Below are 24,753 nucleotides of genomic sequence, written 5' to 3'. Positions count from 1 at the left end.
TGTCATGAAGAGAAGATAACTGTAGAAAAATTGAAATCGAAACAAAATGTTCTCAAATTCGAGTCAGACACCAATATCTCAAGAAGCTCAGCTCTGCCATGTGCTCTCCCTTCCGAAAAGGGAGACCGGCAGCATCGGGGGAGGAACTGGCCTGCAGGCTCAGCCTCGGGCAGACTGTTTTCACCGACCCAATGGGGCTGAAAAGATCAGTGCAGTGGGGATCCCGTTCTCACCCTGGGACGCAGTTTTGGGGAATGCTGTAGTTGTGGAAACTTAAAACCCGCTTCCCTGCCCTCAGTGGTGCTCATCCACTTTTTGGGAAACACGAGAATAAGTGAAACGAAGATGCATGAAATGCATCGCAGGTGTCTGGCCCTGAGTTAGACTCTGGAGGCTCAGAAAGAACTAAGAAAGAACCCTCAAAGTAGTTAAGGAGAGACCGGTGCAACCAACACCCTGAGACTGATTAACACTAAAAGATCCCAGGAAATGGGGAATGCGGAAGGCTGGGCAGATGTCAGGGGAGGTAACATTTGATTTGGAAGTCTTGGAGGGCAAAAGATTTTAATCCTCAAAAAAAGGGAGGGAAGGCATTGTAGGCAGAAGCAGCTTGAGCAAAGGCATCAAAAATGCAACCCAAGAGAGTACAATTGGCAGACGAGAAATTTGGTACCCTTGGAGGACCACAGCCTTGGCTGTGGATGGTCATGGAGGTGAGGGAGGGCTGATGGTAATAATTAGATTGCAGAGGCAGGTGGGGGCCTGGTTAGCTCTGTAGAGGCCAATGCAGAGCTATGGGGGATTTTAAACAAAGGATTAGTATGACCAGGTTTGTCCCAGGTGGAACAGCAACTGTCCCATGCTGTTAACCAGAAGTGTCCCCAGGGGTTGAACAATGGTGATGCATACTGGGCTAATGTTTGCTGACTGGTGTCACCTGAAAGGTTGGACTCACATGATCCATATGTGGTACCTTTCAGGGCGTCAGAACCACTGAGCATGTAACCCAGCTAGTTGGGCTCATTTGCCCTCTCCAGCTGACCAGAGACAGCCCACTGAATGGTCATCTCCCAGCCTGCCACCTCCCTGGGCCTCTACCCAAGGTGGCCTAAAAAGGACTCTCAGACGCCCTCATTGGAACCTGAATCCTTCTGGAGTCCCAAGCTGCTCCCCTCATCTCTACCACCTGACAGTCTTTGATCTTGGCCAGTCCTCACTGTGGCCCTGATGGCCCTGAGGGTTCCACCATGGGCAGTCAGCTGCAAAGCTGTTCTAAGGTCATCCGAGGTGACAGCTGGCTCAGGGGGCCTCCTCGGGCAAAACTACATGCCACAACCACCCAGGCAGGCCCCTCAGTCCATGCTCTCTGGGCTTCCACAGGCCTCATGCTCAGAAAACGCCTGGGGCCTGTAGTCTTGTTTCCTTCCGAAGACCTCCCAGGCCTCTAAGAGCCTCGTCATCACCGCAACGGGTAGTGACTTACAAATGGGTCACATCCAGAAACCCTGGGTATGAGGACCAGCCCCTTGCCCAGAGCCCAGGGCTTGGGCCCTCGCAGGAATGAGGCCACTGTGGAGCCTGGAAGCTGCTGAAGGCAGTGGTCCAGAGAGGCTTCGAGGTGGCGGGAATGCCACAGCCCTTGGCTGGGGGGACATTCTGGGAGCTCCCTGGGAGGTTGGACCAAAGGGCCAGGAATGAGTCTCAGACTTTTCAAGCTGCAGGAATTTATTTTGAATGCTTTATACGGCTCCAAAACCACACAGGCCTTGGGGTCCACTCAAATGTCAAACACATCCCTAAGTGGGACCAGATGCTTGCCATGCCGGCCACAGAGGACACAGGGATGGCCCCCTGCTCTGTCCTTCGCCCTGACTCTCTGGCCCTGTACCTCTGCGACCCAAGCCAGTGAGTGCTCGGAAGACCAGTTCTGATGCTAATGATGGGACCCATGGAGCCAGAGCCAGGCCCCGCCTGAGCCAAGTAGTCAGGCCCCCCAGAGGTCTTCCTCAGGAAGAGCCCTTCTAGGGAAGTCACCCAGGGCCAGGCATTTGGGTCTTTAGTTCAAGAATCAGGGCTGGTGACACCTGCTGGTGCTGCAGGGGGCCTCAGCAGATCCCTAAAAGCAAAGTTTGGGTGAGTAGGGTGAGCGCCCCAGCAGTTAGCGCAGGTCGTTTCCTCGGGGCGCCTTTGGTGCCAGCACCAAAGAGTCGCTGGGAGCAGGCCTACATCCCATAACGTGAGTTCCGCCAGCCTGCCCACGTTGAAACGGAGAGCTCCTCATGCAGAGGCAGCTTACCCCAAGATCCCAGCCCCACCCTCCTATCAGCTAGCCACCTCACACGCCTGTCTTCAATAGAAATTCTAGAGCCTGGTGCTCAGTCTCACTGTGCACTAGCTGACCCGAGAGCTAAGGCTCCTCCCAGTGTGCATTTGTTGGCAGGTGACGCACACGTGTGTCCTTGAGACCGTTTTGTGTGTGTCTTCCAGCTCCCCTTGGATGGTCAGCGTTTGTTGGGCAAGGGCTGTGGTGCTGACTTTGGTGAGAGGCAATGGAGAGCTGGAGCACAACTTAGGGTGGGGCCACTCGGATTGGAGTCTGGCTGTGGCTCTCATGGGTTGCTTAGCCTTGGCAAGGGACTGAACGTCTCTGAACTTGATTTTTGATCATTGTCACGATCCCTTGTCATTGTTGTCCCAGCGGGCTCTGTGTTGGGCAGATGGAAAGACTGAGGTCTCCCAATGTCAGGCAGGGAATGGCAGAGTTGGGACTGAATGTCAGATCTGCAGGTTCCCACGGTGCCCGCTCCAGGCCAGGCAGCCTCCCTAGACAAGCTGGACGGTCTTCATCCAGAACACCTGACAGCGTTCTCCCAGAGGGGCAGGGCCTTCGGTGGGAGGGTGCTCTGTGAGTGGTCCCTCTCTGGGTGTTCTTATACCTGACCCTGTGTCGGTGACTCCACAGGAGGAATGTCTGCGGGGGAAAGTGCTGCCCGGGATGGACCACGGCAAACAGCACCCGCCACTGTATCAAACGTGAGTGCCTCCACCCCATCCACCGTCTCCTTCTGGCCCCTGGGAAGTGGGCTGGGCATGGGGACTCCAGAACCTGGAGCGGAAGTGTCATCCAGAGTCCCCCTCCTGAGGATGCGGCTCCTCTCTGGAGCAGAGGCAATGGGCCCTGGAAGGAAGGAGATTATAGAATGCCTCCACCTGGAAACAACTTCTGAAATACAAGCCCCACTTAACGTTTGTAAAGCTTCCTGCCTCCCCTTCCTGCTGCCCTACTGCGTTGGCACCTCACCTGCCATGCCTGCAGGGTCCCTCCGGTGTCCACACGCCCCTGTGTCTGTAGAGCATGCCTGGCCCCAGGGCCTCTGCACCGCACATTTCTGGGGCGCCACCCACAGTGCGTGCTAAGGGAACGCACCCTCTGGTCCTGGCCTCTGTCAGGCGCCTTGCCAGGATGGTCAGACACCCTGCCAGGACAGTGAGACGAGGCTCCGATCCGAGTCTGGAGCAGCCTTCTTTGGACTGCTCTGAAGCTGGCGGGCTGGCCCAGATGAGACGGACGGGCGGATAGTCATCCTTATGTGGAAACCAAGCGGGGGCCAGGGCCTGTGCGCCCAAGCTTCCACTGATGGCGTCAGGGGCAGGAAGGAGGACGAGAGCCAATAACCACGCAGCACCCACTCTGTGCAAGGTGCAGTTACATCCCATGGGGCAAGTAGTTCCACTGTCCATTTGGCAGATGAGGAAACTGAGGCACAGACAGGTTCCCTTGCTCCATGGCACGATTTGAACTCAGGTAACCTGACTCCAAAGTGCCTTTTCTTAATTACTACAGCTTCCTGCCACATATCGTACCTTACTTTCTGGGCCTCACTTTCCACATCTGTGAACTGGGAGTAACAATGTACCATTACCACCATTACTGCTGCTACCATGGTTACCGTACTACCACGATCGATACTGCTGCCACCACTATTGCTGGTGCTGCCACTACCACGACACTACTAGGTAATAGCTGAGGATTTACTGTGTTGCCAACACGGTGCTAAGCTCTTTACACACATTATCTTAGTTGAGACTCTCAATAACCCTATAACATGAGTATTTCTTGATCCCGCTTACAGATGAGGAAACCGAGGCCCAAGTTAGTTGGGAAGTGTGCTCAAGAATATTCTACCCCAAATGCTGGCACGAGGGCTGGATGCAGGCAGTGTGACTCCAGGACCCTGTACTTTTCTCTGTGGGACTTTGTTCCCTCCCAGTGCCACCTGAAGCTGGGGACTTCTGGAGTTTGGCATGCCCACCACACTAGGTAATGGCAGATCTGGTGGTTTCAGGAAGCCCTGTGGATCTCTCTCACACTCAGGGCCGCCTCTTGGGCTCTTGGCAGCCCCAGGAGCTCACTCAAACTGTCCTTGCTGGAGCTGCCACTGCCCTTAGGCAGGCCCTGGACCTGGCCACAAGGCCTGGACTCACCAGCACCCCTTCCTGACCAAGGCCCTGAGCAATGGAACAGTTTCTATGTTCGCGACCAAACTCACAGTGTTGGCAGCCCTTACAGAGGCCCTCGTCACTGGTCCTGATGCCTCCCAAGATGGGGACAAGACAGGGACGAAATGGGGGCTGCTTCCACTCCTGAGGGGGTGGGGCTGCTGGCTCGCCAAGCTCTTGGTTCTATCTTGGCCTTGACCTCTCTCCCAGTCGAACAGTGATGCTCAGGCAGAATCTTGGACCTCTCTAAGGATCTCCAGATAAAGACATTGAAACCCCCAATTCAGAAACAAACAGCAAAGAGATAGTCTGCCTGGAAATTCTTTCCTTTTCCAGGACTCTGGATTAGTGTGGGCTCTCTGGGAACACATCCTCTGTGCCCGGAGGAAGAGTTTGGGGGCACCCAATAATTTTACAGATGAAGGCAGTGAGCTCAGAGAAGTGCTGACTCGATTAAGACCCACACTTCATTAGAAGAGGGTCTGGGACTCAAAACCAGCGACTGCCCTGGGCAGCAAAGCCAGGGATGTGGGTAGTCAGTTTAATGCTCAGCGGAAGCTCTAGTATTTTCTTAAAGCACCGTAGGTGATTCTAGCCAGAGCTGAAGATACTGAGCAGAATTTGGGGTCCATCATAGGAAGATCTGCCTCGGGGGAGGGGGTCCTAGTCATATTGGAATATGCCCCTGATCCTCCGGGATCTTATTGAAGTGCAGACTCTGACTGAGTATGTCTGGGGCTGGGCTGGGGAGTCTGCTCCCAACAAGTTCCCAGGGGATGCTGCTGTGGCTGCTGGTCCAGGGACTGCCCTTTGAGTAAGTAGCAGGGCCTCGGGAGACTCTGGAGGCCTTGGAATGGATTTGGGGTTGGAGGTGGGGAGGAGGGTTGGAAAGTTCTGGCCAGCTCAGCAGAGGGTGTTTCTGAGGTTTGAACTGAAGCTGGAGCAGGGAGCAGGGGACAGGCAGGGGGACGGGTGGCTTCTCCCCAGCTGCCCAAGAGGTCTGGGCATGGGCCTTGCTCCTGCCCTCCAGCCCCAAAGGTTCTCAGCTTCCTAACTTGCACGTGATTTTCCAGCATTAGTCTCCGCCAAGCTGGAGTTTCGACACTGGAAACTCAAAGTTGGGTGAATCTGCAGATTGTCACCACCAGCGTGTGTGTACACCCTCATGCCCCAGCAGGGGGCTGCTCCAGTGGGCTGCCAACACCCACCCCACCCTGGGGGTCCTCAGCCCCTGTGACTTCCCTCCCAGGCCCTCTGACCCTGCTGCTCCCCGGTCGTCCCCGACCCATGCATGCAGGCTGGCAGTTCTCCTGGAGGAACTGCCAGTGGGCGTCGGCCTTTCCCACTTGAAGTCGGCTTGCCCACTGAAGGTCTGTGTACTAATTAGCTGGGCCCTGTGCTGTTTGCTTGTTGCTGTTTCTCTACTAATGAGCCTAACAAGAACCAGGTGGGCAGCAAGGCGTTGGCCCTGAACCACTGGGTCCCGAGCTCTGTAGAATGTAGGGCTCTTGGCTCCACACCCTGTCAGCTGGTCTGCCGGCTCCATCTCCTCCCCCGCCACCCCACACGGCTGCCCCTCCGCAGGGGAACGCTCATGACTGTCCTAGCAGTTTCACACATATGGGGCGACTCTACCAGCAGGAGAGGAAGGCTGACAAGGACGGGTGTGTGACCTCCTCCCACTGCCAAGAAAGAAGTCTAGTCCCAGAACAGTGTGGAGACCGCGTCTGTCTGTGCCCCAGTGTCTCCCAGAGATCTGTGGTTCCAACCCACTGTCCATGCACAAGGAGTGATGGCCCGAGACCCCTGGGGCCACCACCTGTCACCTCTCTCACCTCCTCTCCCCAAATCCTGTTACTGCAACATAGCCTGCCCCCCATCCCATCTCCCTGGCAGGCCCCTTCCTTGGCCCCTGCCACACCCCTGGACCTCTGGGAGCCACCCCTGTACCTGTAGGTGGCCATTGCCGGAGCCACACCTCCTCCCTGCACCTTGGCGGGGTCTCAAGCTGGGCCCCCTCTCCTCCTCTTGTCTTTGTATCTGCCTGTCCTTCTGTGGCTTTGCCAGCTCTGCCACGCGATTTATGTGTTTATGCATTTGTGGAGGCTGCAGACTGCGGACGGGGGCCTGCCTGGCTCACTCAGCTGAGGGGCAGGACTATAGACAAGAGTGGGGTTAGCGGGTCCTGTTTACAGTTAGGGCTTTTGGAAGACTCTCCAGTCTTCCTAGACTGGCTCGCCCTCATTGCCACCCCAGCCCATACACAATGGGAAGAGGATTTGAAGAATTCTTCACATTCTCAGTTTATCTCAGCCTAGCTGCACGGGGCTGGGGCTGTTCTGGGGAGGGGAGAGAGCGTCCCTGCTGTTGAGGAGAGGGCTGGGCAGGGTACTGACCCTCAACCTCCCCAGCAGAAAGGCTTAAGGTTAAGAGCAGGTGCTTTGAATTCTGGTGCCAGATCCAAGGAGTAGCGGGGTTGAATCCCGGCTCTGTCCGCAGGCAAGTGACTTCCTCTTTTGCCAAAGAGCCTCGTCCTTGTGGTGGGTATAACAATCAATAAGAGTTGTTTTGGGGAGATTAATAATAATAACACCCTGTAGCTCTTCCTGTGGGTCAGGACCCTGGATTACTCATTTTTAACCCTCACAACAAGCCTGTAAGCCGAGGTTGATTTGATCTTGATCCCATTCAGAGATCACAGAGCTTGACTGCTGGCCCCAGTCTCACAGCTGGAAATCAGCAGAGCCTCGAAGTTTAGCTGTCGTCTTAATCTACATCCGGGGGGGCCCTGCTGCCTGCCCGGGCCTACATGCTGGCCCCACCACTCAGCTCCGTGACTGCAGGCAAGGTGCTTAAGCTCTCTGTGCCTCAGTTTCCTCTCCTATAAAACGTGACTGTTAGTCTCCGCCTCATATAGTCGTGAAAAACGAACGTGATAACTCACGTAAATGTTCATTTCAAGATCCATGTGCTCTCCCCATGTTTGGCCTTGATGGGAGAACAGGACCCGTGTCCCCTGACCCCCATGTCCCGCTCAGTAGCAAGTGTCTACTGGACACAGAGTAAAGGCTCAGCAAGTGTGTGCTGAATAATCCAGGGCCTCGTCCAGGTCTGTGCCGAGATGAGCCTTTCTGCAGCTCCAGGCCCATCAGCTCTTCCAGAGAATTCCCCACAGTGCTCAGTAGACCCTCAGGAGGTCCCGGAGCACCCTGGGTATTTGCTCCTGCCTTCTTGGTCCAGAGTTTCTGCACGGCTTTCATTCCAGTCCGCATGTCAGTGCTACGGGGACTCTCGTGATCTCGGCTTCCCCGAGGGAACTTCCTTAGCTCACCTGCCCCAGCTCTGTAATGTCCTCGTCCCAAAGGGTAAGAGCCCCCCCTTTAGAGCCAGACTCCCTGGGCTCAAACCCGTCACTTACTAGCATGAAGATCTCAGGCAACTGCTCGGTCACCCTCAGCCTCAGTGTCCACATACGTCCCATGGGGATGAGACAGTACTTAAAGCAGTTATAAGAAGGAAGAAAAGAGGTACATGTACAGAAATGAGCCCAGGGCCTTGCAATGGTAAGTGCTGAACAAACACTCAGGAAAAGGGCCAGAGCAGGGGTGTGATTTGCAGGTTCTTCTCTGACTAGTTAGTTACAAACCAGCAGGAGCCAGAGTGGTGGAGAGGAAGGTGAGAGGTGGTTAAGGGGAACGATCACCTGACCTCAGTGAGACCCAGGTAACACCCAGGCTGCAGTCCCAGCAAGAGACCATCCACCTCTCCCCTCACCACCTACAGGCACCTCAGATCTTCCTGGCGAGCAGGTGCACTCCCAAAGATCTAGCTGAGCAGACGTTTCTACCCAGGGGCCTCTGGGGGCGAAGGGCCGTGTCCTGTTGACAGCAGCACAGTGCTGGGCCTCTCGGCCTACTCAGCACATGTTGGTTAAGGGACTAAGGGGGCAAATGATCACATGGGTGACCTACTAGTTTCCTTCTGCCCCTCCTCACCTCCTCGGCTGGTTTGTCCTCTTATACCCAGCATCTGAATGTTGGGCTGCCCCAGGACTTTACCTAGATCTTGCAAATCCCCCACAGAAAGAGGGGGCCGTGGGAACCAAGCCAAGCATCATTTGCTCCCCATTACTCAGTGCCAGTAGGCTCCATGCCAAACAATGAACACTCAGCAATAAGAGTGCAATGCTCTCTCCGTGCCAGGGACCACACTAAACACTTCCCCCTGTGTGTGGCCATCATGTCACTCCCCGTCCTGGCCTCTCCTGTGTACCTGCTGCGGCTTCTCCCCTGCCCACCAACTCACCGTGGCTTCCCAGAACTGCGTCCTGGGTCCTCTTCTTTGCTTTCTCGCTGCACGGCTCCTGGAATGACCTAATGCATTCCCGTGGATGTAAACATCGTCTCTGGGCTGACGACGCCCAGATTTAGCCCCGTATGTATATCTTCAGCCAGCCCTCTCCTCCGACCTCCGGACTAATTCATCCTGCTGCCTACTCTGATGCCTCCCAGACATCCCCACCCCAAATTTTCCCAAATGAACTGGTGGTTTCCCTCCCTCCGAGGCAACTCCCCTGGCAGGTCTCATCTACCCTGTTAAAGGACATCCCCATCCACCTGAATGCTCAAGTCGGACACCTGGGGGCCCCCTGAGACGCCTTTCTCTCCCTCAGGCTTTATCTCCAATCTGTCCTGAGCCCCATTTGTTTTACTTCCTAAATCTCTGGGGAACTGGCCTGCTTCCCCTGCTTCCTCTCTAGTCCAGGGTCCCTGCACCCTCTCCTGGCTGATGGAAGCCACCAGCTGACTTCTCACCAACTCCCCCCGCCCCAGCCCCCCTGACCCTCTGGCTTGTTCTCCATAAATTACATCATAACACACCCCTGTCCACACCTTCCTGCTGTGGAGTATCTGGCCCTGTCTGCGCCCTCACCTGCTTGCTTACGAAATCCAGCCCAGGCCCCAGAATGCTCTACCTCCAGGGCGTTGCTTCTCCTTCTCTCTTTAGCAGGCTAGCTCCCTGTCATCGTTCCAGCCTCCATTCCGAGCTCCCCTCCTCAGAGGGGCTCCCCCTCACCACTCAGGCTAGAGCTACCCCATCAGCCTCTTTATTCCGGATCACAGCCCCTCTGCTGTTTCCACCATAACTCACATCCCGATTTCTGGTCTTCTGCCAGAACGTTCACTTGTTTTGTGACGGTCTCTCTCTAAGTTGATAGGTCCATAAAGAAGAGAACAGTGTCTGCCTCGCTTACCATCTTAAGCTAATAGTAAATATCAGATACATGACAATTTTCCGCATGGAATTTCTAGAAGAAACTTGGCAATGAAATTCAAATGCAGGTTTCTTTGACAGCAAGGCCACTCTGTCCTGCATGCGTCTGCTCTGGCCTTGGCTGTGCTGTGAGTAGGAATGGTGCCCTACGCTCCCGACCTTCCTGGGTCCTGGCCTGGAGCCGCTGTGGGAGGGCTTGGATGGCTCCCCGTCAGCCGCCTGGGGCTCTCCTTCTTGCCCTGCAGCTGGTCCCCTGGAAAAGACCCTTCCCCAGGCTCATCCCTGACAGGGATGCCCCAGGACCCCTCCCGTCTGCCTCTCATCTTCAGGGACCCCTCCAGAACTGAGGCCTCCAAAGCCCTGCCTCCTTCCAGACAAGGCCCTCGGGGCTCTGACAAGGAGGACAGTGACCCTTCTGCTTTGCAGCAGGAGCTGCAGGGGAACCCATGCCTCGGCGCCGGGCCACAGCCCTGCCCACGGTCCCCCTCCTCATGCCTGCTAGCGCCCGTGGGAATTGGGGCTGCTCCCTGGCCCTGGCCTCCAACTGGCCCAGCGTTGGAGGCGTTTGTTAATGCAATTAGCAGGGCGGTCCATGCAGAGGGGCTGGGGGCCAAGGTCTGACTCACACCTCCCTTTCCTCCCCTCCCTCTGCCAAACGGTAGAGGCCCGCTCTGCCTGCCAGACAGCGTCTGCAAAGAGCGCACGAGAGGCCAAGAACGGCATCTTTCTCTCATTAGAGGCTTTTATGTGAACACAACTGCTATTTTGGAGCCCGGCGCTTGGCTGGCCCCTGAGCCCCAGTTCTGTTTCCAGCCGTCCTAGCTGTGGCCTCAGCACAGCTGTGGTGGGAACGGGGCGAGCCCTTGGGGGCCTGCCTTCTCCCATTGCCTGGGGGCTTGGTGCTGAGGTGGGCCTGGGGACACAGACCAAGGGCAGAGCTTGGGTGTGCAAAAGACGCATCCCCGGGGGGATGCTGAGGTGTGGGAGCCAGACTAGGATTTCACTGGCCTTGGGGTCTCTGAAATCTGGGTCCCCTTTTCATGAAGGGGGACTGGGGCAGCTCCATGGGTAGGTTCTTAGGGTCCCACTGACACAAATTTTAGGGAAGACAGAGGTTTAATGGAGGAGCGGCTGAGCTTCAGGTGTGAGGGTGCTGGGCCCAGAGTCTAATCTGAACTGAGGTTCAGCCTCCAGACAAGAGGAGATGGCACCGGAGGCCTTGGAGAAGGGCCCGCCCCTAAGTCAGTGCCCAGTCATCTAAGGGGCTATAAATAAAAGGGAGAGGTGTCTCTGGGGGTCCAGGAAAGAGACCTGGTGACAAAAGCCCTCGCTGAGGGCAGAGGGGTACTGGCTGGATTTAACACCTGGAAGGCAGCCCTGCCTTCTAGACCACGGGGTCTGGCCGTCTCTCTAACCGGAGGCGGCACCGACACCACCTTTCCCTGGGACAAGGGTCTGAGCAGAGAAGCTCAGGAGCCCTCTCACATCTGCCGTTGGGCTTGGAGTGGGTTGTATTATTTTTTAAAGCTCTGCATTGCTGTCTGATAGCACTTTCTGTGATGATGGACATGCTGTGTATCTTTCTGTTCAACACGGTAGCCATGCACCACATGTGGCGATGGAGCGCTTAAAATGAGGCTAGTGCCACTGAGAACCGGAGTTCTACATTGTATTTAATTTTGACCAGTTGGAGCTTAGAGAGCCACGTACAGCTTGTGGCCACAGCATCAGGCTCTATTGCACAGAACGGCTTTCAACAGTACGGATGGCTTCCACACCCATGATCTCCGTTGAGATCCGCAATAACTCTCTGAGGCAGCAATCATCGGGCCTACTTTACTGATGAGACAACTGAGGCACCAGTGGGAGAAGCTCAATGAGATGATGAGCTGTGCCCACGGCCACACAGCTGGATGCAGCTGAGCCGGAGTCAAACTGAGTCCTGCTGACCCCCAAACCCATGTTCTTACTGCTACTCTGTGGTTGACGAAGAGGCTCTGAGTGAGTGGAAGAGCAGCCCACGTGGGGGGAGAGGAGTGGCCCTAATGGTGGGAGCTCTTTCCAGAATCTTCCCCAGGCCTGCCCATTCCGAGTTTGGTCTCCTCCCAAAGGTGGAGGTTTTGTGTGGAAAATCTGAGCAAACCTCTGCTTGGCTGTTTTGGATCGGAGTGAAGGTAGAAGGGGCACAGCCAGAAGGCAGGGGGTTGGAGGAACAATGCCTTCTATTTCTTACTTTGAAAGCAATTTCGAGAGTTTCCTTTTATTCCCCTCTCTTCTGGCATCCTGCTAACTCCATGGAACTGAACTCCCCAAGCTGAAACTTTCCACATGCCTAATTCTCAGTGAGGTCGAGAGCGCCAGGGAGTGTGGAGCAGCCTGAGTTATGAATGGCCAAGGACTGGCATTGGTGAGGCTGGTAACAGCATCACCTTCTGGTTGTCTGAAGATGTGGCTTCCAACAGGGAGGGGCCTGGGTTTGTCCTCCGTGGCTAAACCTGGATATCCTGGTGTCGGGCTTGATAACCATTCACCAATATTCCATCAAATACGAACATCACGGCATTGTGCTTCCTAACACTTTTCCAATAATCAATCAACAAAATTTGCTCAAACCACATCCTCCATCCTGGGTGAGACACAGGATGTGTAAGACACAATCTTTGTTCTTGAGGAAAATCTCCGTTCTTCCTCATTGGGAGGAATGAGGCTCTGACAGTAAAACATAAAGACTTTGTGTCCAGCCATGTTTGAATTTTCTCTCTTGAAATTCCCACCGTGCTGCACAGAGCCACCTCTGCTGGCCACTCGGCATTTCTGTCTTGGCTTTGTCCAACGGCTGACTTCCATCGGCCACTCCAAGGCGGCTGACTTCCTCTCAGACACTTCAGTTTTGAGGTTGGTGCTCATTTGACAGAGGACTGTCTTGCTTCAGTCTCCTTTAAACAAAAGGGCACGTGACCCCTATTGCCTACTCTCCTTCCCAAAGTGTCCCCAACTTCTGGGTTTCATGCACCAGTAAAATATCCAAAAAACATTTTCGGCACCAAAGTGCAGTGGCCACGTTTCCCTTTTGCCAAATGAGGATGCTAGAAAAACAAACTACCCTTTGCCATCACGTGTAATTAGAAAAGGACATTTTTTAACACTAAAAAAGTAGGGAAGATGTAATTTCAAAATAAAAGACATTTTTTTAAATGGGCAGCACATTACGATGAACTCAGAAAACTGTTTTTATCTCCCTTAGTTTTATTGCTGACTAGTAAAAACTGTCAGAAGGATGTCCCCTTCACAGACAGGTACTCAGGGCCACCATGGGGGGCCACTTTGAGATGATGTGGGGGGAATGGAGAGAGAAGAGCAGAGTTTGTGCTCCAACCCCATAATGTAGAGGCTCAGCTCAGAGCAAAGCTACAGTGTTTGTTTCGTGAGGAAGTCAGTTCTCCCTGAGACCTAGGAAAATAACACAAGAGCGGACGAAAATGAAGTCCCCGAGGGCTGGCTCAACACCTCTGAAAACCTGACGCTTGTCGGAAAATCTTCCTTGGAGGATCTGGTCCAGAAAGGTTATCTTCCCAAGTAGCTTTTTTTCTGCCAACAAATCTGGCTGGTTTGGAAACTTTTTAGAATTTTTATTTACCACGATGTATACATATTCACATGCCATTTTTAAAATAGTTTTTCTCCCTAACTACCCACTTTCCACAAGTTGTTCATTGTACCAACTGGGGCCTGCCAACCCTGGTCTGCTCCGAGGACCTAATGCCCTGAGTGGTGAGGGGCTTCTGTGGTTAAGAGAAACCCACCACTGGGCACAGCTTCTTCCATGCAGGGACCTGTCTTGTCGTCTCTGTGCCCCCAGCACCCAGTATGACCAAGAGAGGGTACTTACTTAATGTTGGCAGAGTGAATTAGCAAGTAAGGCAGAACCAGAAGTAAGCGAGTCACGGCTGTGAGACACGGATCTGGGGCCTTGGATTTTAGAGAGTGGAAGATGCTGCTGAAGTCAAGAATGGGCCATCCTGAGTCCAGGAGGGGAAGGGCAGACGCTAGACTAGTTTCGAGAGGCTGTGAACAGCAAGGACCACCCACGGGCAGAGGAAGCGACAGCTAGACCAGTGTGCCCATACCGCTGCACGACCTTCCGCTCACCCATGGCCAGGCTGTGGGTCTCTGCTGGCAGAGAGGTGTGGCTTTGAGGGGCTAGGAGGGATGCAGCATCTGCGGTCCACGTGGGAAACCACTCAGGCCTTCCCTTTCTATGCCCTCCCTAAAGTAAACCAGGGCAGAGACCAGGCCTGGGCACGCCTCCGTCCCCAGGGTTTGCTGCCCCTGGTTTGGCTGTGGAGCTGGTCTCTGGTGGTGGTGGTGGTGACCTGGACCTGGTGGGTCTTCAGGTGGAGGCGGCGAACCCTGCCTCCGCCTTCCTCGCTGACTACTCTCCTACTCCGTCACAGGCCCCAGCCTCCCTGCACCTCTGACGACTCCTCAGACACTTCGTGTTCCTGCCAGCCCCAGGCACTTAGTACCTGCCTATCCCTGTGCCTGAAAGTGTATCTTTGCCCACCTGCCCCCTTTGCACCAGGCACAGCCTCTCACTCTTCAGGGAGGTCTGCCCTTGAATGTGCCTGGTTGGGCACAGACCACCATGTTGCCCGTGATACTGCCCGAAACGGCATTGTTCTCTTGTTTCTCATTTTCTTGTTCTTTACTGGTCTCCCTCCCTCTACTGCCATCTCCATATGGGCAAAGGCTCTGTCCCATGTGCCTAGCACACAGTAGGGACTCAGCCAGTGTTTACCGAATGAGTGAATGAGTGGCAGGTGGAGGAGACATTGGGTTTGAGTGTCCAGCATGAGCCTGACTGTGCTTTCCTGGGTTCCCACTGTTCCCCAGGGGAGGTCCTGGGAGAGGTGGGCTGGGCCCCGAGCTCCAGTGCATGCGCCTGCACGTGACTCTCCCTCGGCTGCTGGTCACTGGAGGTGACTGATGTTGCAAGATGATGAAGGGCAGTGAAGAGAGAAGAAGTCACGGCCCCCGTGGCCAGTGGCTGCGGCACACTGCCGGCTCGGAGGAAGAGGTCCTGTTCAGGCCCCCTTTACCCCCAAGCTGGACCTGAGCCCCAGAGCCAGGATCCTCCCAGCTTCCAGTCAAGAGTTCCACTGCTTGGGAAGGCGGGTGGGAGCTTCTGAGTGAGCAGGTGCTCTCAAAAGAGGAGGAAGAGGACAGACTGTCATGCTGAAGATGCCTTCGAGAGACCCCCAGGATCGCCCAGCCTTCGCAGCCCAGCTCACATGACTCATGAGGAAACTGAGGCTCCATGAGGTCAAGATCACATGACTCCGGGAGACAGAAAAAACCCCCAATAACTCAAACCCCTGATTTGAGGCCAGTGTTGAGCTCCTTCCCACTAACAAGACTCATTTATCATTCATTCATTCATTCAGTACTTATTGAGAACTTATACTCTGTGGCAGTCTCTATTCCAAGTTCTGGAGCTCCAGGAGTGAACAAAATAAAATGTCTGCACTCTGCCCTCACGGGGCTTCCAGTCTGGCACAGAGACGGACCACATGAAGCGGACTCCTAAGTGACTGGCGCAGTATCAGGAGGCTCTGCTGGAGGTGGCGGGGTGAGTGGCTCCACACCCCTGGCCATTCAGCCTCCGGTGTCCAAAGATAAGAGGCAAGCCTCGCCCTGAGGCCTGTGGGTGGAGGCGAAAGAGAAATGGGGCCAGGGAGCCTTCAGAGCCAGTAGTTGGTTTCCTGCTTGAGTGGAGGAGGCCAAGCAGCACGAGGCAGGGGCCCTTCTGACAGGTGGGTGCGGCCCTTGGCCCCTGCCCTCACGCCTCCCCCTGTCTCTCCAGCCGTGTGCCAGCCGCCATGCCAGAACAGGGGCTCCTGCAGCCGGCCCCAGCTCTGCGTGTGCCGTTCGGGCTTCCGAGGAGCCCGCTGCGAGGAGGTCATCCCGGAGGAGGAATTTGACCCCCAGAACTCCAGGCCAGCCCCCCGACGCTCAGCCGAGGGTTCACCCAACTTGCGCAGGAGCAGCCCCGCTCGAGAAAGCACAGCAGCCACGCCACTGACGCCACAGCTGCCACCAGCCAGGTAAGTCCCCTCCTCAGGGGGACGTCGGGCCTGGGGCTTATTCCTAGCACCATTTGGGGAAGACCTTGGAGAAGGCGGCCAGAGTTGTCCTTCCTCCCCTCCCCCCCACTGTTCCCCCCTCTCCCTGCCCCCACAGGAGGTGCAGAGAGGAGGGCAGGGGACCAGGGGTGCGGATGGCCTAGGCTCTGCCAGGTGGGGTGGACGGGGGAGAGGGGGGCAGGAGAAGGCTAGGGGGCATGTCCCTGGGACAAGGCTGTCTCTCTCTTTTTTAATCTTCACCCAAGTACCCATTTACTGATTTTAGGGAGAGTGGAAGGGAGGGATGGAGGGAGAAAGAGAGAGAAACATCGATGTGAGAGAGAAACTTTGATCAGTTGCCTTCCATAGGCACCCTGACAGGGGATCAAACCCACCACCTAGGTATGCGCCCTGACCAGGACCCAACCCGTGATATTTTGGTATACAGGATGACACTCCAACCCAATGAGCCACCTGGCCAGGGCCAGGACCAGGCTCTCCTGTTTGCAATCTTGGCATTGCCAATGCCTAGGTGGGTAACCCTGGGCACCTTATCTCTCTGATTCCTTATCGGTGGGGTGGGGACAAGGAGGATAACAATGACCGGGGAGTTGTTGTAAGGATTGGGTTATTAACACAAGGCAAGTGCTCAAAAACAGTGCCCGGCACACGGTGAACCCTTTATAAACGTCTCTGCTTCTCCACCCGTGGTCTCTGCGATGCGTGCAGGCAGCCCTCCTCGGCCAGGAAACCCCCCTCAAGTCACTCACCGCCCAGCACTAACCTCTCTCCTGGGAGGGGAAGAGGAGGAGCACGTAGGGGAAGGGAGGAGAAGAAAAAGGGGCGAAGGGAATGTTCACGGGCAGGATTCCCTGGCCTGCTTGTCAGCCAAACTGGCTAGACTTTCTCTAGCTCCGGACAGGAAACCTGAACTTTGTAAACTGGTCCATTTCTAGAGAGCTGTGTTTCCTTTTGGTTTTTCAGGTTAGTTTTTCCATTCGCTTTCTACTTCGGAAGTTCTTTGTGAAATGTTGCCACCTTGTCTTGCTGAACTAAGGGGAAAAAAAAGCATTTGCCCTTTCGGAGGCTGGGAGAACCAGGGAGAGAAGGCTGACTGGGAGGTCGCGCCGCCCCCCCCCCAAAAAGCTCAGAAGGGAAAAGAAAGGAGCCTGAGACGTTCCAGCCAGTCTGAAGAGGGTGCAGGCCAACCAGGGTCTTGGTTAGACGCAGTTTCAGGGCCTGGCCACCCAAGCAGGTGGTTTTCAAAGGCAGCCAGAAGCAGATGAACTCAGGCTGAAGCCCAGGAAGCTCCAAGGTCAAAGCTAGAAGAGCCAAACCCTTGGGCCAAGGTCTGGGGATGCTGGTACAGAGAGAGGGAGGGGCAGAGCTGAGGGACTAGGTGGACCACGCATGGGACAGGTGGGCAGGGCCTGAGCCTTGTTCCGATTAGTCTCAGCTGTGGGTCCCAGCTGGTGGGAAGGCGTCTGGAGGAGCCCCAGTGGGGCCAGCTCCAGGGCCCGCCAGGGACAGGGTGGGAGCAGCCCATCCAGCGGGGCTTTCCCCCTGCAAGCCGTCTTTTGGCTTGCATGATTCATTCATTTATAACGCACTGATCTCCTGTGAGCATTGGAGAGTGTTTGCTTGGCAGGTCATTCTGCCCTCCCTCCACTGAGTCAGAGCTGTCTGACATCACCCATCTAGCCAGCCCATCCTGCCTGCTCCCCACATTCTTCAAGGCCCATTCCTGCTTCCTCCAAACCTCCACTCCCCAATCACTTCTGCCTGGCCACCTGACTTCCTGCGGCACACACTTGGGGCACTTCCCCTCTGGTCTGTGTCCTGAAAGGCAGGGGCTCCATCTCAGCGCTCAGTCTGCTTTTGCACTCTGTCACTTGGTCGTAACCGAAGAGCCGGCATTTGAACCCTCACCCCAGGCCCGGAACCGAGAGCATAGCCCCTGTGCTGCTGAGGGTGCAGGAGGAGGTGAGGCTTCCTGCCTTCCTGGGTAGTACTTTTCACTCTGCCTGGGGGTGGTCTGTTTATTTGCTCACCAGACTAGGAGCTCCTGAGAGCAGGGACTATGGCCCCCTCTCCGTCAGTGACTGTGGCCCTGGTACCTAACGCTGCAGGTACTCAGTCAATAGCAGCTGGATGAATAAATGAATGAGACTTGATGCTGGGGAGAGGAAGTGCTGGGAAGAAAGGAGGACAAGCTAGGGGAGGGAGCCTTTGATCTCTCAGCCCAGTTTCAAATGAGCATGAGGTGCTGGAAGGTGAAGGCCCGCGGGAAGGTCTGCAGACCCACAGCAGGGCTGCCCTCTGAGCCTCACAGGCTCCCTGGCCGGGGGCTACTGTGATGTTTTTAATGAGCGGCAGTCTCCAGGCCAGCCCAGTCCTCTCTCTGCCCTGGGACCTCAGTGCCATGAAGTCTGGGAAAGTCCAAGTGGCCCGCTGTGGGCCCAGCTGTTTTGCTTTGGGAGACCAAACCCTGCTTGCCTGGTGGTGTCAGGCATTTCCTGTGAGCTTGGCCAGGTTTCCCAAGCAGCCGCTTGCCTCTGTCCTGATGGCAACTTGGACAAGCCCTTCGTGTCCAGCTACAGGGAGTGGCATGACTCGGGGGCATTCTAGGAGCAAGAGAGGGGTACAAAATGTCCAAGAGGGTGAGACACTGCAGGGATTGGTGATGGCCAGAGGCCTCCTTTAGGAGAGGATTACACGGAGGCTGAAAGACCTGTGCCCCAGAAGGCAGATGAGAGGGAGGGGCTGGGAGGGTCTCAGGCAGCAGGCAGGATGCTCTACTGAGAGATGAGGAGTGATGTTGCCCAGCCGTGGGCAGGGCTGAGTGCTCCTTCTGGGCCCCAGGTTGAGGCTTGTGCCCCAAGGCTGGGCAGAGGGCCTGTCCACCTGAGGGGCAAGGGCCAAGCAGCCAGGGAAGGGCCTTGAGAGACTGGGGAAGGAGGTGGTGACAGCCACCCGAAACTGGCAGGCCTTGGAAACCAGTGCTTTACACGGTGCTTCTCAGCACTGCAGTGGGAAGTGAACCAGCTGGGAACTTAACATGCAGCCTCCAATTCGGCAGCTCTGGGGAGGGGGGGGTGAATGTCAGGTCTCAGGTGATGCTGGTGCTGCTGGTCCTTGGACCACACCGTGAGTTGTGAGGGTCCTCACCTGGGCATTTGGACAGTCCTGGGTTCCAGTCCTAGATTTATTACTCCCCAGCTGTGTGACATTAGGCGAGCATCCTGACCTCTCTGAGTCAGAAGTCTCTACCTGCTTGGATTGCAGAGGATTAAATGAAGTCATATGAGTAGGTGCCTGGTTGGAGCTGGCGCTCAGTACCTGTTAGACGTCAGCAGGCTGGTTCTCTTTGCCTTGGGGACAAGAGTGCACAGAAGACTGTGGCAAAGAGCAGACCAGGGTGCGTGCACATGGTTGTGTGTGCGTATGTGCGCGCATGTGTGTTTGTGTACGCAGATCTGCTCTGGGGGGAAGTCAGAGCCCAGGCCCAGCCTCAGGGAAGGTGTGACTGGCAGACACAGCATCGGAATCACCAGTGGTGGCTTCGTTCAGCTTGGTTGTTCCACCAGGATCCATCTCATTGGCCTTATGGCAGATGGTGTCAAGGGCAGGTGTCACGACATTGGTCAGAGTGGGAGGGCTTCCACTGGGTGCTCGTGGGCCTGACCTGCGGACTTAGAGGTTGGCCCCTGGGGTCACCTAAGCATACTTGCTCAGTACTTGGGAAATAGGGGCCTAGAAGGCCATGCTGAGCACGACAAGTGGGGAGGGATGGTGGGGAGGTATCTGGAAGCTGTGGACCCTGTGGCGGTGGCTCTCCGTGGGCTGCACCTCCAGAAGCAGCTCTTCTCTGCACACCCCATCTCTTTATATCTCCTCTATTAGTTTCCTATGGCTGGGATAACAAATTGCCACAAATTTAGCAGCTTAAAACAATGCAAACTATTATCCCCCAGTTTTGTAGGTCACACCTCTTATGTGGGTCTGACCAGGCTAAAGTTGAGGGGTCACAGGGCTGAGCTCCTGGAGGCTCCAGGCGAGAACCTGTTTCCTTGCTCGTTCAGGCTGTTGACGGAACCCAGCTCCGTGCAGTTGTGGGACTGAGGTCCCGCTTCTCTGTGGTGGTGCCCAGAAGCTGCCCACACTCCTTGTCTTTGGCCACCCTCCTGTCTTCAGAGCTGGCAACGGCAGGCGCACTCTTCACCTTTCGAACCCCCTCTGCTTCCCTCTTTGGCTGAATCTCTTCCACTCACTCTTTTGCTTTCCCCACTTCTAAGGGCCCCTGTGGTCACACGGGGCCCACTGGGAGAACCCAGGACACTCTCCCCGTCTTAATGGCAGCTGATTAGCAACCTGAGTTCCATCTGTACTCTTGCTCTCCCCTGGCCATTTAATGTAGCACGTTCAAAGGCATCGCCGCAGGGAACGTAGATCGTAGTGGCCAGCCCTGCCTGCTCACTGCAGCCTGTTCCCACTGGGAGACACCGGGGCAGACCTGGCTCCTTCCCGGAGGGAGATGTCTCCCGTTTTCCTGTTATTTAATATCATATTGCCATCCTTTGGTAGTTCATAAGTGTGATGACTGGGTGTTCACATTCCCGAGTGATGTGTGCCTCCCACAAACCTAGACACAACATCGTCACATTACCCATCTGACGTGAACTTGGCAAAAGAATAGACAGAGTGTAAACCTCCAACTTGAGGGTCCCCTCCTTTGGCTCACTTTTTGTTTCCACAGTACTTTTTATTTTCCACTTTCTGACATGACATATCATTTATCATTATGTTTATTGTTTATCGTCTGTTTTTCCCCAAATGCAGTGTGAGCTCCTCAAGCGCAGGGGTCTTTGTTTCATTCAGACGTATCCCTGGCTCCCAGGACAGCTCCTAACAGACAGGAAGCATCAATAAACAGCTTCCGAGTGAACATCCTGCCACCACGTGTCTGTCCCCTATTGCTGCCCGGAGCAAAGACTGTGGCCTCGGGCCATTCCCTTCCGAGCTCGCACTCCGCCCCTCCCCTAGCGTGTAGTTGAGCAGGAAGGGGCTCTCCCAGTGCTCCCAACAGGTGGCTACCTGCCCGGCCTGTGCTCCTTGGCCGCGCGTGTCTGGAGCGAGGGCAGGCCGAGGGCCATAATCCTCTCCTAAGGGTGACTGCAGGCAGTCAGAGCAGGGCTTAGCAGACCCTTAGGGGTTCGGGGGAGCTGGTGCGGGGAGTTTGGTGCGGGGCTGTCGCAGCTGTGAAGGCGTCTCCTCCCAGCTTCTTCTGTCTTGTGGCCCTTAGAGGAGTCCCATGAACCCTCCCCTGGGGCTGTGGGTTTGGAACCCGGAAAGCTCCGAGGAGAGTGGTCAGAGGGAGGGAGATACTCCCTCATGGGCCTGCAGCCAGAACAAACGGAAAGGGCTTTGTTGTCCCAAATCTGAAGTCACAGAAGCCCTGCTGCTGCCTTTTGAAAGAGTAGAAAAGACGTGTGTTTTGGCCGTAAACTGCCTTCGCTGCCCACGGCCCCCTCCCCGCTGCTTGCAGAGTGTTCTGGAATGTAGGTGGGCCACATTGGGGTTTGTGCAGGGTCCCTTGGCACTCAGTCCCTGCCAGCTGTGCCCATCCCTGCCCGGCAGAGACTGCTGGGAGTAACCAGCGGGCAGGTCCGAAGCACTCAGTTCCTGCCAGGGAGAGGAGGGAGGCAGGCTGTTCTATGCAGGACCTTCCAGTCACTGGGCGTGACGCCAGGAGAGGACTGTCCCTTTGCTGACTCTACGACAGTCGCCCCAGGAACCGTGTTGTGTGTGGCCTGTGTGTGGTGACCCTGGCCCTGGCTTCTTCCCAGAGGGAAGTGGCTCCATTTTCCCCACAAAGTATGTTGCTTCAAGGCCGGCCTCTCCAGCTGGGTTTAGCTTCGGAGGCCCCTTCTACGTTTCTCCAAAAGGGAGGTGGGCCTTTGGGACCTCGTAGTGTTCATGTGCGCCTCTGCAACCCCCCAAATACGCTAGAGCTGTGGGGCTCAGGGCCTGGGCAGGACCGTAGCTGGCCTTAGGGGACCTGAGTGAATGACCAAAGACACAGGCTGTGGGCAGATGCAGCTGGGCACCCAATCTGGCCATGTTTTGACTTGAGGCCTAGGGGTGCTGGCAGAGGTCATGAGGAAGGTGGGGGCCGCGTGCCTCTCTGTGCAACAGAGCCTGCGAGCCCTTTCCTTCCGCCCTGTTCTGCTCGCCTCCAGGTTGGTGAAGATGCCGAGCTCAGGGGAGAAGGGGAGCTGGGGCCCTCTAACACCTCTCTCGCTCCCCATACAGAGCAAGTGGGCAGATTCCAGAGAAACGGTGTCTCCTTCCTATGCACTTCCTCTTACCTTCTCCCTCACCCTACTTAGGTATGCAGGTGGCCACCTGGCCTTGATGGCCTGAGGCAGCCCGCAGATCTCTGATGAAGACTGCGCGACTCCCCTTTCCGGCATTTTCGCAGAGCTGAGGATTATCCTTTGCTAGATCAGGTGCCAGAGAGGGACTTCCTCCTGGCCCAGCCCTGGCCCCAGCCCTCTACAATCTCTGAGGTGTGAGCCGTTGGCCCCCCACCTGCCTACCGCTGCAGCACAGTGATGGAGAAACTGCAAGCCTCTTCCTGTTCTAATTCCCCTTCTTCATCATCACCACCCACAGGGTTCACTGTGCCCTGCTCTGTGCTTTGAGCACCATACTAGATGCTCTGCCCTCCTCTGTCCTCTCCTCTCCTTCCCCACGCCAAAGTGCCCGCTCAGTGCCGTGCAGGTCATGGAGGATGCACCAAATGGCTCTTGGCCAGTCATGTTAAGTCTAAGTAGGGCACATAAATGGAGTGGTGTGCAGGGCTCCACCTGCCTCTGGAGTGGGGCCAGGCACCCGGGACCAGGGCGGCAGGGAGGGTCCCAGTGCTCACCACAGTGCTGACCCGGCCTCATCCTAGTGAGGCACCTGGAATTGCAGCTGCAGTGGTGGGCATTTGGGTCGGGACCGGGTGGGACTAAGGTTATGGTAGAGGTAACATTCCATTCACAACAGGGTGGTGGTTCGGCTAACCTGAGTGTGGTGTCATAATGAGGTTTTAACCAGAGAGCTGGGTTCTGGTTATGTCTCAGTGGAATTTAGGGATGTGTGGTTTTTTAGTGTGATAGGGTTGTTATTTTAACCTACCATGTATGAGCATTATTTTTTAAATTTCATTGATTGATTGGATTTTAGAGATAGGGAGAGAGAGAAACATCAGTTTGTTGTTCCACTCATTTATGCATTCATTGGTTGCTTCTTGTATGTGCTCTGACCAGAGATCGAACCTGCAACCTTGGCATCTCAGGATGATGCTCCAACCAACCAAGCTACCGGCCGGGGCTGTGAGCATCGTTGTGTCAGCTGGCCCGCTGCGCACAGCACTGCACAGGCACCACCTGCTCTAACACTGGGGACGGCGAGGCTCGGTGGTGAAGGGTGTAGTCATGCTCAGCCTCCTCACCCGATTCTGTCGCTCGCTAGCAGTTTGATCCTATATGAGTTTCTTTGCTTCCCTGAGTCTCATTATGAATCAATGAGGCTAGCACTGGCCAGCATAAAGTAAAATAGAGGGTTGCAGTCAGAATAAGTTAGAAAGTGGGTAAAGTGCTAAGCCATGTAGCTAAGTGCTCAACACCCGATAGCTGACACTCTTCCTTGTGGGCATCGGTCAGAGTTCTGCAGGAACTAGATGGCACGCTCAGCGGGGACAGTTGGGTAAAGGTCTGCCTGCAAGGACACAGGTGGGGTTAGGGGAAACAACAAGGGATGTGGCGCCCCGGTGGGGGCTGTGTAGGGACGCCCTTACAGAACCCTCCAGGTCTAAGGGAATAGGAACCTGGGCTCACTGGACCCCCAAGCAGCCATAGGAGAGGCCAGAACAGGCCTGTGGCCTCTGGCAGAAGAACACAGCCACTGCCCACCCACAGTGACAGGTCAAGAGAGACCTGGGAGGGTCAATGTCTCTGCTTCTGGCTGGGTCCCACGTGGGCCGAGCAGATGGAAGATCTCCAGCACATGGACCAGTCCCCAGTGACCCTATGAGGAGGGTACTCCTCTTGCCACCCGCTGCGCAATGAGGAATCCGAGGCAGGGTGGTTCCCTCCCACCTCTGCCCAAGAGTCCGTGCTTGCAGCCATTTGCTGATGAGCCCCTGCAGCAGGTGGGCTCAGGCCAGCAGAGACCAGCAGGCCTGGTGTCGGAGCTGCAGAAGACTGGGGCTGGCCTGCCATCCAGCCTCTTTCTCTAGGAACTACTGAAACCTGGCCAGAGGCTGGAGCAGCATTCTCCGGGGCCACATGCGTGAGGAGTGAAGGGAGCGGGTTCGGTCATGAACAGGTTAACATCTGCAGTTTCCAGCATGCAGCTTAAAAAAACAGAAACAACAAACATTTCAAGCGTGTGGCTACGCTTACAGCATTTAACTGACCTAATCCTCCAGGATTTTTGTTTGAAAGGAAAGAGTTAGGGAGAGATGAAGCAAGAAGGAAATGGAAAGATAGTTAATACTCTTTCTCAGATGCCCCAGGGAACGTCCGTCCCATCCGGTTGCTTCCTGCAGACCGTGGCTGCTCGGTAAATGCCACCCCGGGGGTTGGAGGGGTGTGTGCCTGGAGAGGCGGGGAGAGAGGGAGAGGCGTGGGGTGTGGGTGGAAAGCCGTGCTGAGAGCTCAGGCCTCAAAAATCATAATGCGGATTTTTCAGGTCCTGAGAACTTTCCTTTTGAGCTCAAGGTTTTTGAGTGTGTATCAGGTTTCACCTCTTGTCCACAACGTAGAGAAAGTTTTGGATTTATGGGTCCAGTAGTTTTTCCAGGTAC

General features: G+C 55.6%; 1 protein-coding gene and 1 non-coding gene across 3 annotated transcripts in view; both read left to right on the top strand.

Moving 5' to 3' along the window:
- LTBP2 (latent transforming growth factor beta binding protein 2) overlaps positions 1-24,753 on the top strand; it is an 88,029-nt gene that overhangs the window by 4,363 nt on the left and 58,913 nt on the right. For both annotated transcript variants that reach the window (XM_053673272.1, XM_037128195.2), the window contains exons 2-3: positions 2,963-3,033; positions 15,638-15,878. In XM_053673272.1, the coding sequence (XP_053529247.1) occupies positions 2,963-3,033; positions 15,638-15,878 (312 nt within the window). The remainder of the gene's footprint in view (positions 1-2,962; positions 3,034-15,637; positions 15,879-24,753) is intronic.
- Positions 20,469-20,572, top strand: LOC119036613 (small nucleolar RNA U13). Its single transcript, XR_005080039.2, has one exon. It is a non-coding gene; the product is annotated as a small nucleolar RNA U13 (small nucleolar RNA).

This window comes from Artibeus jamaicensis, unplaced genomic scaffold (genome assembly GCF_021234435.1).
Source record: "Artibeus jamaicensis isolate MK-2021 breed Jamaican fruit bat unplaced genomic scaffold, CSHL_Jam_final contig_851, whole genome shotgun sequence".
NCBI classification, from domain to species: Eukaryota; Metazoa; Chordata; class Mammalia; order Chiroptera; family Phyllostomidae; genus Artibeus; species Artibeus jamaicensis.
The sequence above is the reverse complement of the archived record's forward strand: the minus strand, read 5'-3'. Positions and strand labels throughout refer to the sequence as shown.